The following is a 13,866-nucleotide window of genomic DNA, read 5'->3' as shown; positions in this document are numbered from 1 at the left end:
ATGAATAGACCAAAAAAGTAGCTGAAGACACTGTGACACTGTCATTTGTACCGATACTCTTAGAGCTTAGGATGTTAATGTAATTAACCTGAAAGTATAGAGAAAGAATTAGTAGAAATTGAATTACAGAAGTGAATAAATTAATAAAATGTATGAACATTTATTAAAAAAAGACAGCCACACTTTACTGTAACATAGCTTAGAGCAGCTCACTGTGTTTACTTGGATTATATTTCCTTAAAGCAACACCAGATAAGATTTGATATTTTTGCTCCTGGGCTCCCCCTACAGTTGCAGAGTGAAATTCACATTTACTGCACTGTCCTGAAACCAGGGTGGGGGACTACTCCTCCAAAGCTACATAGTGCAGTGTCTGCAGTGCTGCAAACACAGAGCCTCTATTCTCCTAATTAAAATTCAGTAAAGCATCACACTGATTTTGAATGTGTTATTTTAAGGTAAAATTACTAACTAGTGTTGCTCCAACATAAAAAGTAGTAAAGTAGTTAGCAGCTGATAGTATGAAATATTTCTCTGATGAAATCTGTCTAGTTACGATACTATGATAAAGTCTTATTAGTAGAGTTCTGGATGGATACAGTTTTCAGTGGTAAATGGTTTAATGCAAATCAAACTCATCAATTCATTAATTCATTCAACCCTCTGTAACCACTTCATCCTGTGCCTAACTGGAATCATTGGGCACTGGAATTCATTGTCAAGAAAAATCCAGTAAATGATGCTAACAAATGGCCTCCCATTTACTGGTTGTTATTTTGTTATCAAGGAGAATTTTGTTAAGCAGCCTTCTTCCTGGGATCTGTCCATGTGCTAAATTCAGTACCAAAACTTGGCAAGGGGCAGCACGGTGGCGCAGCAGGTAGTGTCGCAGTCACACAGCTCCAGGGGCCTGGAGGTTGTGGGTTCGATTCCAGCTCCGGGTGACTGTCTGTGAGGAGTTGGTGTGTTCTCCCCGTGTCCGCGTGGGTTTCCTCCGGGTGCTCCGGTTTCCTCCCACAGTCCAAAAACACAGGTTGCAGGTGGATTGGCGACTCGAAAGTGTCCGTAGGTGTGAGTGAATGTGTGTATGTGTTGCCCTGTGAAGGACTGGCGTCCCTTCCAGGGGATTTCTACTGAATGTTTCCAGCTTAAATCAAAGAAAAGTAACACAACCATGGGATATTCCAGTTCTTAATCATTCAACAGCTTTGAGCTACATCCCTACATTCCAGTCCTCAAGCAAAGGACTGCAACCAAACACTGCAAGACTAGAATAATTAACTTATGAAGAACTAATCATTTGAAATTTAATTCCAGTAAATTGGCATGAAAAGACTAGCCACTGGCCAAAAGGAAAATCTGTTGTCTTTCCCTAAATAAATAATGTTTTCATTTATGACATCCGAGCAACACAAGGCATTGCTCAATGAATAATTACCTCAATCTCATTCATTCCTGATATGACTGTGTCTGAAGGCTCCGTTATCAGGACACAATGTCAATAGCATTTTGTGGTTTTAATCTGAGCTTAAATACTTAAGAAGAATCCTCAATTTCCTCCTGAGAGGACGAGATCCAGTCAGCCTGTCTGAATACATTGTGTCTTAGAAGATGCTGAATAACATCAAGGGAACTTTGAGTCTTAAAAACAGTAGGCCAAAAAATGGTTTGCATACATTTGAATTATTTAAACTAATTAGCATTTGACTGTTACGGTACATGTTATGAGATAAATGTGGCCCAGATTTGTTCCACAACGCACCTGATATCTGGCCTATAAAAGCTGTAGGTAGCCAGACGTACCCTGAGACAATGCCACTATTCAAGGCTTTTCAAATGTGGGCCATAATACAACTGCAGATGTGCCACATTTTGGCCAAACATTCATTGCTATCTGGGTAGAAGTCAAAAGACACCAATATGTGTTTTTTAAAATCCCCTGAGGTTGTGCTCACATTGCACCCAGCACTTTACTGAAGATTTACAGGTTTGTCAATATGGTTTACAGATATCAGATTTATGCTTAAGAGTTCCTGAATGAGCTGGTGAAACTTAATTGAGTTGGAATGCTGCCTAGCTTGTGCTACCGTTTTTACCACAACAAATCGCATCTCTGGGTCATTTGGGCAGCACAGTCAGGCAACAGGTAGTGTCACTGTCACACAGCTCTAGGGTCCTGCAGTTCTGAGTTCAAGCCCTGACTCGGGTGATTGTGTATGAGGGGTTTGGTGTATTCTCTCTGTGTCCGCATGGGTTTCCTCCCACAGTACAAAAACATGTTGGTAGGTGGATTGTCCATGCTAAATTTTCCAAAAGTGTCAGTGTGTAATGCCCTGTAAGGGACTGGCACCCTGTCCAGAGTGTGCTCCTGCCTTGTGCTGAGTGATTTTGAGTAGTCTCTGGACCCACCGTGGAAGTGGAGAGGTTGGGAACTGAATGTGAATAAAATGGTGACAACGATCTCAAATAGCAAAGAACAACATTTCAACATGTAGCTGAACATAGCGTCAACCATTTTTGACACCAGGACAGGAGCCACGTTCTGCTGAGTGATGTTTTAATATAAATAATTTGTAAAGGGGGCCCCCGAAGGGCTCAGTGGGCTAAATGTTGGCCCGATCATCGGGAAACCTTACAAGGCAGAGCATCCTAGGAGATGGCCCAATTCCTCCCCTCATTACACAGCATGATGCCAGCCAGCAAGGGCTTCTGTAAGCTGATGTGACAGCTCTGGGCATTCACTGTTTTCCTCTGATGCGGAGGATTGTCCAGTGATGCACATTGATGGCAGAGCGACAAGAGGTGGTTGACACAACTCTCGGAGGAAGCACATGTTTGTTCTCACCTTCCCAGTGTTACTGACATTGTGTGGGAAGGGTCAGTTTAGATAATACCATGGAGATGGAAAAAAAACAGGGTATAAATATATATGTTTTTAAAATGACACAGAACACATCTTCAGATAGTGGATCTTTTACTGAACCTCGCTTTAATGAATTGGAAGATGTCAGAATGGCTAATAGTAGCTTTTAGACACTGACTCGTGCTTGACTCGTGTACAACTTCTCTATGTCATGTTTGTATGTGTATGACAAGTTTTGTTTCTGCATGACCTGGAATGACATTATTTGTGCAAATGCACATCTCTCCCTTTGATCTCTCTTTCTCCCTCCCTCCATCTCCCAGGGTGTCTGTGTGTGATGAGGACAAGCTGACGCATAATGAGTTCATCGGGGAGTCAAGGGTGGCCCTCCGTCGAGTGAAGCCTGACCAACCCAAGCACTTCAACGTCTGCCTGGAACACCCACCCCCAGTGAGTGTGAGTGTGTGTGTGTCTTGGTCCGGAAGATGGACATGCTCAGGGCCCAGAGGGGGCAGACAAAACATATGAATTATTCAGATATTCCCCTGTTTATAGGCTTAACGAAGGTGCAGACGGCGGACTCTTCAAAGAGCAGAAAGACAGGAAACGCGGAAGCAAACAGCTTTGACGTGTATTGATTCAAATTCTAAATCCCAATTAGGAACGGTTGAGTCAGCATCACAACGACAAGCTTTCTTCTAGTGCAAAGACAGAGCTTGGGGAAACTGAACATTTCCTTATTAGTAGCAACTGCTGGAGTGGCTAATGAGGAATAATAACCAGGATTGCAGAATTCCCAGGCCAGCTACTCCCTAGTACAAATATTTAATTGTAGGTAAACAGTATTGAGTTACTACTTAGCACTTGTGGCAGTAGTTTTCATTCATTGTTAGCTGCAACACAACAACTGGTAAGATATTTTCACATAATGGTAGGAGAGGACTGAGGAAACTGATGAAAAAGTGGTAGTGGTATCAAATATTTACGCTAACTGGTTTTACTTTTACTTAATATTAAACCCTTGTTGTGATTATGAGTTTAGCTTCAACAGTATGTTTGTGGGCTATAGTAAGCATTGTTTAATTAATTATTACTCTGACTTACTTTGGGAAATGTTAAGCTCTTAATTAGCCTGAAATTTCTGAGAATGCTAAGGGACAACTTGGGGAAACCAAAATATTCCTAGCAACTGCTATGTTGCCTATCATGAGTATATTTAGCACAGTCGATGTGTCATAATCAATCAATCAGTTTTTATTTATAAAACAAGAAAATGTAATCACAAAGCAGCTTTAGAGACATCTGGCTACTTATATCATATTTTGATAACTGCTCCTTTTCACTTACTATTAATCATTTTAGCATTTGTAAGGGAATACTTTTGAGTAGAAAACTAATGAGTAGTTAACACTATGCAAGCTAATCCCATCCATTCTCCTATTTCTGAATGGGTTTCTATATTCTTTATTTTGTGACCACTCATATTGAAGACAGTGAAATCTAATGGACACTACTTAGAATCACACCATTAAAATTTCAGATATTAGCAAGTTAGCTAAAAGTTATTTTCAGCTGGAATCTTCAGCTGAAATTTGCTAATGATGCATGAAAGCTATGTTAGCATGACTGTATCATGTGTAATGAATTTGTGCAAATGGATCATGCTGTTTCCACTAGTTTTCCTTATTATTAGCTATGTTAGCATGTGTTAGTGATGTACTCAAACAGTACCCCTGTCTTTTACAGCTAGCATCTCCTACTGCAATGAGCACAGCACTTAGAGGGATCTCCTGCTATCTAAGAGAGGTAAAAAGTCTTTATTCTCTCCTTCCACTTCCCTGACTACAAATCCAGGTACCAGTTTTGATCCCATTTCCTTTCCCTTTTGCACACCAGTAAAGCTCTTTGCCCTGCCCACACTCCCTCTCTGCCTCTAAATATTTAACTGAAGTGGGAGAGAGCCCATTCAGTTCCTCTGAGGACAGCAGCTGTGCCCCTCTTTTATGTGGCTGGCTCATTACCGGACCATTTGACACAGCCAGGCAAAACCAGTTCAGCAGATCACTTCCTGAGACCTGCTTATTAGCCAAATGAGGCCAGGGCGAAAGCGCTTGACAAGTGGAATCAGGAAAGAGAAAGAAGGGAAGAGAGTAAGAAAAATGGATGTCTTAAAGCTAAGATTTCTTGGAGAGGCAGGAAGGTTTACTGGTGTGTTAATGAGGAAGACTGATTTGAGGAGTTTTATTGACATTATTCGACATTATGCACACACGCACGCACACACACACACACACACACACACACACAAAAGCGTTATCATCCAACTTTTATAAATCATTAATCAATAAAAAATTTTGGGAGAAATCTATTGAGGTTTCAGCTGCTTTATTGGAAATTTTGTGTTATGCTTCCATTTCTGATTTCATGTATATTATGACTTGTAACTTTGGTTTATATGACTTTCCCAAATTCATTCCTTGTTTGTAAGCGCTTATCAGGTTCAGGGTCGTGGTGGGTCTGGAGCCAGTCCTTCACAGGGCAATACACACACTCTCACACATTCACTCACACACTCACACCTACGGACACTTTTGAGTCACCAATCCACCTACCAACGCGTGTTTTTGGACTGTGGGAGGAAACCGGAGCACCCGGAGGAAACACATGCGGACACAGGAAGAACACACCAACTCCTCACAGTCACCCGGAGGAAACCCACACAGACACAGGGAGAACACACCAAACTCCTCACAGACAGTCACCTGGAGGAAACCCACGCAGACACAGGGAGAACACACCACACTCCTCACAGACAGTCACCCGGAGGAAACCCACGCAGACACAGGGAGAACACACCACACTCCTCACAGACAGTCACCCGGAGGAAACTCACACAGACACAGGGAGAACACAACACACTCTTCACAGACAGTCACCCGGAGGAAACCCACACAGACGGGGGAGAACACACCAAACTCCTCATAGACAGTCACCCGGAGCGGGACTTGAACCCACAACCTCCAGGTCCCTGGAGCTGTGTGACTGTGACACCTACCTGCTGCGCCATCGTGCTGCACTGATTTCCCAAATTCTGGTGATAAAATAATAATAATAATAATATTTGTAGTAGTGGTAGTAGTAGTTGTAGTGTTGCTGTCACACAGCTACAGGGTTCTGGGTTTAATCCTTGTTGTGAGGAGTCCAGGTGTTCTGGTTTCCTCCCACAGTCCAAACATATATGTTGGTAGGTGGATTGGCTGTGCAGCCATGTTCATAGGTGTGGGTGAGTGTGTGATGCCTTCTGATTGGCTGGTGTCCTATCCAGGGTGTGATCCTTCCTTGTGTCCAGTAATTCTGGAGAGGCTCCAGACCCAACAAAATCTTGATAAAGTGATTTCAGAAAATGAATAAATCAATATTAATAAGTTTTATTATTATTATTATTATTATTATTATTATTATTATTGTTGTTGTAACAGATTATAGATAATTTATTTTTTTCTAATTCCTATTTTTCCCCCATGACACCCTTTTAGTTTAATTCAATTCAAGTTTATTTATAGCGCATGAGCATCAGATGAAGCTCAGAGCATGAAGAAGAAACTCTGAGAGTAACCAAAAACTCCAAGGTGTAATACATTCCCTTCTGGCTGACACCAGAGCAACACAAACACTTATCCCCTCCTCAGTCCAGCTACACCTCTGCATCATGTTTTGTGGGTCTGCTCTTTGGTTGGCAGTCTTAATATATCTCTAAAATATTACAGATCTGGTTTACATAGCCTAAATTAATAAACTTTTTGACTCTTTAAAAGGTTACTTGCAAAAACCTGATGTAGCTAATGATCGCTTTTGTCTTTTCTCTTGGAAAAAGAGGTGCTGAGTGATGGAGGAGGATGTAGTCAAGCAGATAAAGAAAATTACATCTTGTCTTTAACGTATTTAGAACCTCTGGTCTTGGCATATTTGAGAATCTTTTTTGGAGTCCTGGCTTTCTCAGTAGAGGGTTTTTGCAGAGCACTTGGGTGACTTCACATATGAAACTGACGGCGCACGTACCGCTGAAAATAATGTGGCACTGGAAGGCTATAAATACTCAAGGCTGTACACATCGAGCTGCTTATGGTCATGAGTGACTCACACTCTGTTGGTCTGTTCTCCTCTGGATTTTGGAGCTCGTTTTTCACTCTTCCTCCCTATCTTCTGCTCCCTTGGTCTTCTGTCCTCCTGCCATCTGCTTTCCAGCCTGCTGGCAGCTTGTCAGTAGAAAGTAGAAACCAGTTCATTACAGAATGACACAGACTTGGGTTTGAGAATAACCCAACAGTGTGTTTGTTGCTTTTTGAGTTCTAGTGTAGAGGAGGTGAAGGGAAATGACATTGATCCAAGAAAATAACTCAAAGTAAAGAACAAAGAGAAACCATTAATTTCCTTCAGACTTCAACAACAATGTCAATATTCCCCCAAATCAACAACGTCCTAACGTTGGATGTCTGCTTGTTACTGGTTTGAATGGATTATTGATTATAGCTCTGCTTTAGCTCTGCTAACCCAGAATATTGACAGTCGATATTCCTCAACATATAAGAACATCCTAAGGTTGACAGTCAGTTTGTTACTAGCAGAACCGATCCAACGATTGTTAGAAAATTCCCAAGCATTCCCTGTCCAGCATCATCATCCACCATCACCCCTCTCTTTTTCTTCATTAACCGCCATTTTCTAACAAACTCCAAAACACTCCAACATACGATGCCACTATCCAGATTCTCAATAAACTCCAACAGTTTCCAATAAACACTGAAAATTATCAACAAACACCAACATTCTGCAACAACCTCCAAAGGTCACTAACAAAAACCCTCAACGCAATCCAGTATTTTCCACTTAACGTCAACATTCACCATGAAACATTTTGATCTCCTTCAATACAAATATTTTCCAACACGCATAAATTCTTACACTTTCCAAATGGCAATCAGCAATTTCCAATTTTTTTTAGTCGAAATGGCAATCCCAATTTCCAATCACCAATATTTTTAAAACTCTTTTTCAACAGTAGAATGTGAATTTCAGGATATTCCAACAAACACTAGAATTCCTCAGGAAAATCCAATCTTCATTGTCAAACACCAAAATCCCCCCCCAAAATGTCAACATTTCCCACCAAATACAAACATCTGCCACTAAAATTGTCCAAGAAACCAACCTTGTAAACATGCTCCAACATATTCCATCCCCCACCAACTATTAGCATATTCCAGCATTCATCATTCTCCTTAATTTATTATAAGAACCCAACAACATACTGTGAATATCAGAACCAATTAAAAAAATTAGCATAAACAATTTGAATATTCAAGGGAAAAGTTAATAGCCAAACTAAACAAAAATATGACAGAGCAACTTCACCCTTACACACCCTTTTAAATAGGAAATGTATCAGTGAATGAATCAGTCAGGTCTGAATTGGCCCCAGATAGTTTCTTGGTTTAGCTTAGTCTTTGGTTGAAACTTGCTGGTCTGCTCTTCTAAAGATAGTTACAAACTTTGGGAGTTCGAGATTCAACCTGAAGTAAACCCTTAAAATCTGATTTTAAACTGAATTTTCATAAGATTTATATAATACAGAAAGTTAAAACATTACCTACATTGTTTGTTTGTTATTTTTTACTTCATAAAACATAGCTTAGCTGTTAGCATTAGCACACAAACTGCTGGCCCTTGCTGGATTAAATTTCTCCACAACATTGGAAGACAATCTGGGGAAAAACCCCAAAAACATCTTAATTTTTTTTAAAGGGGACATATTATACCTCTTTAAACAATTTAGAATAAATCTATGGACTATACAAAACATCACACATAAAAAAATCACTCTCACATAGAGAGATCTCAGCAACTCTATTCTTGCCAGTTTCAGTTCCTTTCAGAATGAGCTGTTTAAGGGCTCTGTCACTTCTATGTAAATAGGTTGTTGCTGGCCACACCCCACCCATCCCATATTTATGCAGGTGAGTGGTGGTGCCACAGTGATTCTATGCAAATTTTCTTATTGCGACATCATGATAAGGGAGCCATCCAAACAGCTTGTAGAAGCATATGATTCCTGATCATCATAATCATTCCTGATTTTTTTTTTGAGATTGGAGTGTTTATAGTATAGTAGAGTCCCAAGTGGAAATACAACAGCAGAGTTTTGCATAATCTTTAAGTTTTAAGGTTTAATCACATTGTTTTTTTTTTTTTTGTTGTTGTTGTTTTGTTTTTTTTACCTCAGAGTGAATCAGAGTGTTTGAGTTTACTGGTGCTGGAAAACTTTGGGGTACTTTGTCCTGGGCACAGTTCAAACCTAATACGGCATACGGTTTCATACCAAGGTGTATATCTGAGAGACATTTGAAAACATGGTGTACTGTGGTTTTTCTTCTTGCTGTTGCTTGATTATTATCCTGCAGTTGCACAAGACGCGTCAGCTTTAATAATATTATGAAGCTAAACTCTGAAAACTCTTCCTTGGAGCACTCTTCCTCGCCTGAATTGTAAATGGCAGAGGTCAAAGTTGAGTGGTCTTTTCTTTTGCCAAGGCTTTTTTCTCAGCTGAACTGGTATATACCATAGGTCATAGTTCACTGTGTTGTCCCTTGTTACCTTCTGTCAGCTAGGTGGAGTCTAATTGAGGCTGACATGATTGTTAAATGTGTGAGGGACCCGAGGGATTGGTAGAATAGCTTTGGCACGTTGGGTAAAGAATTTGAGCGAATTAATTTAGCTGACATCTCAAAGCAGGTAGAATGGATTGTGACGGAGAGAAAAATAAAGCATTGCCGCTGTTGTTAGATTGAGTTGATAAATCCAGTGCAGACAAACAAACAAATAATAAAAAAAAGGCACATGTCTCTGGAACCTTGGGCAGAAGCTTGTTCTCAAGCAATTGAGAAAGCACCATTGATCACACTAAGTTTATTCTGCGTATCTCCTGGGCTTATCTCCAGAAGATAGATTCTCCACATCTCCAGCGAATTTCTTTCCGAATACCAAGCAGACGCAGCAATAACAACACAACAACAGACCCTACTTCCTTCCACTGAGGAGTACTTTATTGCTATTCATGTATTCCAGAGCCTAACTATTCTGAGTTTATGAGCCACATTCCAGAAATTCAAATCATCCTTCCCAAGGTAGCGACCTGTGGTGAGCTGCATTGGGGTTCGTTGTTATGTCAAGTTTAAAACAGATGGGAATTCATCAGAGTGAAACATGAGCGAGAAATCATATAGGAGCAAAGTCTCAGAACCATTTTCCACTCTGGGTAAAATCCACTTTCAGCTAAGCTGATTACTCAACGTGTAGAGAAAAACAGCCAGAAATGTAACTACAGCTAACAGCTTCTCATTCGTAGCAGGTATTAGATGTACTAACCTATAGGGGTCATTATTGCTGTTCGACTGTAAATTTTATTTTAATTACATACTTATGTTAAGGCACTATTCTAATAACTAGATATGGACTGTAATATGGGAATTATACCAGCAGATAAATGTTTAATAATTCATTGGGATTTGACAGATATTACTGTCTTATTACCTATTAATTCAACGTACAGTGTATATCAACTGCTTTAAGCAACATTAGGTAGTTTTTCCCTTAATATAACAGTTTCAGAATGATTGTGATGCTGCACTGAGCTGTACTAGGCAGAAGAGAGCCTCTGACATTGCTACTCAGGGCTCTGCACAGCAGAAACGGCACTATGTAACTTTGGGAGGCAGGCAGGATTGAACACAAATGTTCTATGTGCACTGTATAGTGATATGAGTAGTAATGCAAATGTACAAAACATAATTTGAACAAGGGCACCCAATAGTGCAGCAGCTGCCTTGTCTAATTTTCACTGCCGTGTGTTTACAGTGGGAGACAGAGCAGCAGCGGAGTTTGGAGGAGCGGGGGCGATTGCTCCTGTGTCTGCAGTTCCTGGCTCCAGCTCAAGATTCTGAAGGTGGAGAGGTCCCACCAGAAACCAAGGAGAGAGCCAAGGGGGGGCTCTGTGTGGGGGTCAGACGCTGCGCACACCTGGCAGCCATGGATGTCAATGGCTTCTCCGACCCCTACGTCAAAACGTAAGCATGCCAGACTTCCATATACCCTGCTGTTAGACAGAAATGCTTCATTAATATACTTAGTCATTCCTGTTTAGCAGGCTGAGCATACGTCCACAAGGGAGGCATGCTGTACAATGAAGGAAGCCTCAGAACAGTATGCATTGCAGGATCGATTCAGTTGTTATTTCTACAATCTTTTGTTCATATTCTGTCAGTCAAAGATCACATTTCTGTCTGGGTAACTTACAGGAACTGCAGGCTTTGCAAACCACAACAACAGTGGTGGTAAGGTTAAGCATTGTTTACTGAACAGTATTCTCATGCTGTTTTATTTTTTTTTTTCAGACAGTACAAACAAAGACTTTTCGTTCCTTGTTGCACATTCAACTCTGGCTGTAGTCTTTCCTTAGCCACCAATCCGAGGAGTGTTTGAGCCTTTTCAAAAGACGATGGCATAAATTTACAAGCAGCCATTATGAGCCAGTTAAAAACAAATGTGATCGCTGCTGTAGCTTGGAGATTTTACAAATGGCGAGTTTGTGCTGGATGTCTGCATTTTGTCTTGATTGACAAGTGTCTCTAGCCAATCAGCTCTCTGCAAAGTTTACACATCATGGTTTATTCCCTACACAGTAAATTCACCAGTGTTAAATGAACATTGTTATATGAACACTGTTGTAATGTTAACACTAATAATGTTGATTTACCACGGGTGAATTTACTTTGTATGTGTCTCAGTTAGAACCAAGAACAAAAAAGGAAATTGCTGATTTCTGTGTAACTGACTCTTTAAAATACTATTTGAATTTCCCTAAAGGGGAAATAATGATGTAGTATCTGTGAAGGCTTGTTAAAGAGACACTGAAATGGCTGTTTAGGGTAGCATTATTTTCAGGCTTGATGCGTGTCAGTGGTGTGAGTGAGTGTGTGTGATGGTAGAGTGACAAATCTTGACAGACGTCAGAGGGTAAAGTGGGTCTCCTGCTATATTTACTTGAAAGCCACTGATGTCCTAAAGCTTATGATCACAGTCATCATTGTGTTTAATCCTTTCTTTCCTTCACCACTACTCTTTCTTTTTTTTCTTGTTTCAGTCCACGCCATTCACTCATTCAATTATGTTTTATTTTTTCACCCATTTCTTCATCTTTTCTTGCATTTTTGTGTTCTTATTATTATATTTCCTTTCTCTTTCACCTTCATTTTTCTGTCTTTAACCATCCTCTCTGGAGGTTCTTATTTGGCTTTTTTTTAAATCTACTTTCTCTTTATTTCAGCTTCTTTAATCTATTTTGATTTCATCGTTCTGCAAATAAATAAATAAATAAATAAATAACCCTTGCTCTTTATAGGTTTGGTCTGTGTAACAAGTGTTTTCCCCCGGAAATATCAGCCCTTGCAAACTGTCAAAATAACTGCGTGGACCATATAACTATTACAGAGTGTATGTTAAGCACATTTCAATTTAAATAAACACACCACTAATGCATTTATTATTTCTTTTCTTTAATCAACAGTGTTCACTTAATCAACTAAGTGACTATTGACCAATCTTAGCGGCGCTGGCTTGCAGTCGCTTGTTCATATAAATTATACTTCTAATAATCCGTGGAAATGATCACAGCTCCTGGAGTCACATGGAGGAGTGGAGCTTCACGTAAATGAGACTTTGTGTCTTTGCTGTCCTATTTACAGTTGTCCACTTCTCCAGATTCCTCTAGCTCTGCTTTCCATGTAACTCAGTTTTAATTTGAACCCAGCAGAGAAACATAACTTGGAGGAATTCTGGAGATGCTTTTTGGCCAGCAATGAAATGTTCTGTGTCCTTGCTTTCCTCTTTAATTTCTTCTCATTGGTTCCTACACACACACACACACACACAACAATTTATTCCCCTGTGGGCAACTAAAAAATACGTCATCCACACACTCCCCATCTCACACATTCACTATATAATATTCAGTGTTCACACACACACAAACACACACACAAACAGACACACATTGTCTTTGTTCTGTGACAGGTATGCATAGGCACGTACCGCATTAAAAGCAAAAAAAAAACAACAGAAATATGGGCCATTGAAAAGAGGTTTCGAATTTTCTTCATTAACTACCTTCCTCTCTCTCTCTCTCTCTCCCTCTCTCTCTCCCTTTCTCTCAGTTATCTCAAGCCAGACGTGAAGAAGAAATCAAAACACAAGACTGCGGTCATTAAAAAAACCTTGAACCCTGAGTTTAATGAGGTATATACGAGTGTGTTTTTGTGCGTACGTATGCATCTCTCTGTAGTGTTTAAAAAATGTTTTGTTGTGCAGTTTTCTCTATAATTAAGTTGTATCCAGTTCCACCCACTAGCTCCCTTATCACACAATGCCAGCCAGCAGGGAGGATAAACATTAGCACAAGCTTCCTCTGAGTCACGTGAAGCCAGCCACCACTTCTTTTTGAGCTACCGGGTGTCTTTGGAGCTCAACATGCTAGGAGGAGAACATGAACAGCCCAAATCTGTTTATGCCAGTTTAAGTTCACTGAGGAAGAGCGAATCACTTATTCTATTTTGATGCAGATGATCCCACTCCTTCTAGAAAGGTAGAACAGGCCAAGTATCTTGAGTTTACAACTTTTTGCACTGGAGCTGTGAGATTAATGGAGATAACAGGTTAGTAATTGTGTATAGGCCTCACAAAGGTAGGAAAGCTCGCCAGGATGTGTGTGTGTATTCTTAAAAGTGCTTAAGAGAAATGCATGTGCTTTACATTCTATGTGTCCCTTCAAGAGTCACTGTAAACTCGGGTAAATGTCAAGTGCAAGGAAAAGTAATCCAAGCAGAAAAAGTAGGTTAAAATGGCATAATGTTACTTGCAAATTATGCTCAGATGTGTTCTCTACTGTAATAGCT

General features: G+C 40.2%; 1 protein-coding gene across 3 annotated transcripts in view; it reads left to right on the top strand.

Annotated features, from left to right (window-relative positions):
* The window catches only part of LOC136691598 (double C2-like domain-containing protein alpha), a 68,670-nt gene that overhangs the window by 50,168 nt on the left and 4,636 nt on the right, over positions 1 to 13,866 (top strand). For all 3 annotated transcript variants that reach the window (XM_066664200.1, XM_066664201.1, XM_066664199.1), the window contains 4 exons: positions 3,187 to 3,313; positions 4,610 to 4,669; positions 10,775 to 10,983; positions 13,129 to 13,210. In XM_066664200.1, the coding sequence (XP_066520297.1) occupies positions 3,187 to 3,313; positions 4,610 to 4,669; positions 10,775 to 10,983; positions 13,129 to 13,210 (478 nt within the window). The remainder of the gene's footprint in view (positions 1 to 3,186; positions 3,314 to 4,609; positions 4,670 to 10,774; positions 10,984 to 13,128; positions 13,211 to 13,866) is intronic.

The sequence above is a fragment of the Hoplias malabaricus genome, chromosome 3 (genome assembly GCF_029633855.1).
Source record: "Hoplias malabaricus isolate fHopMal1 chromosome 3, fHopMal1.hap1, whole genome shotgun sequence".
NCBI lineage: Eukaryota > Metazoa > Chordata > Actinopteri > Characiformes > Erythrinidae > Hoplias > Hoplias malabaricus.
This window is presented reverse-complemented; position numbering and strand designations above follow the sequence as displayed.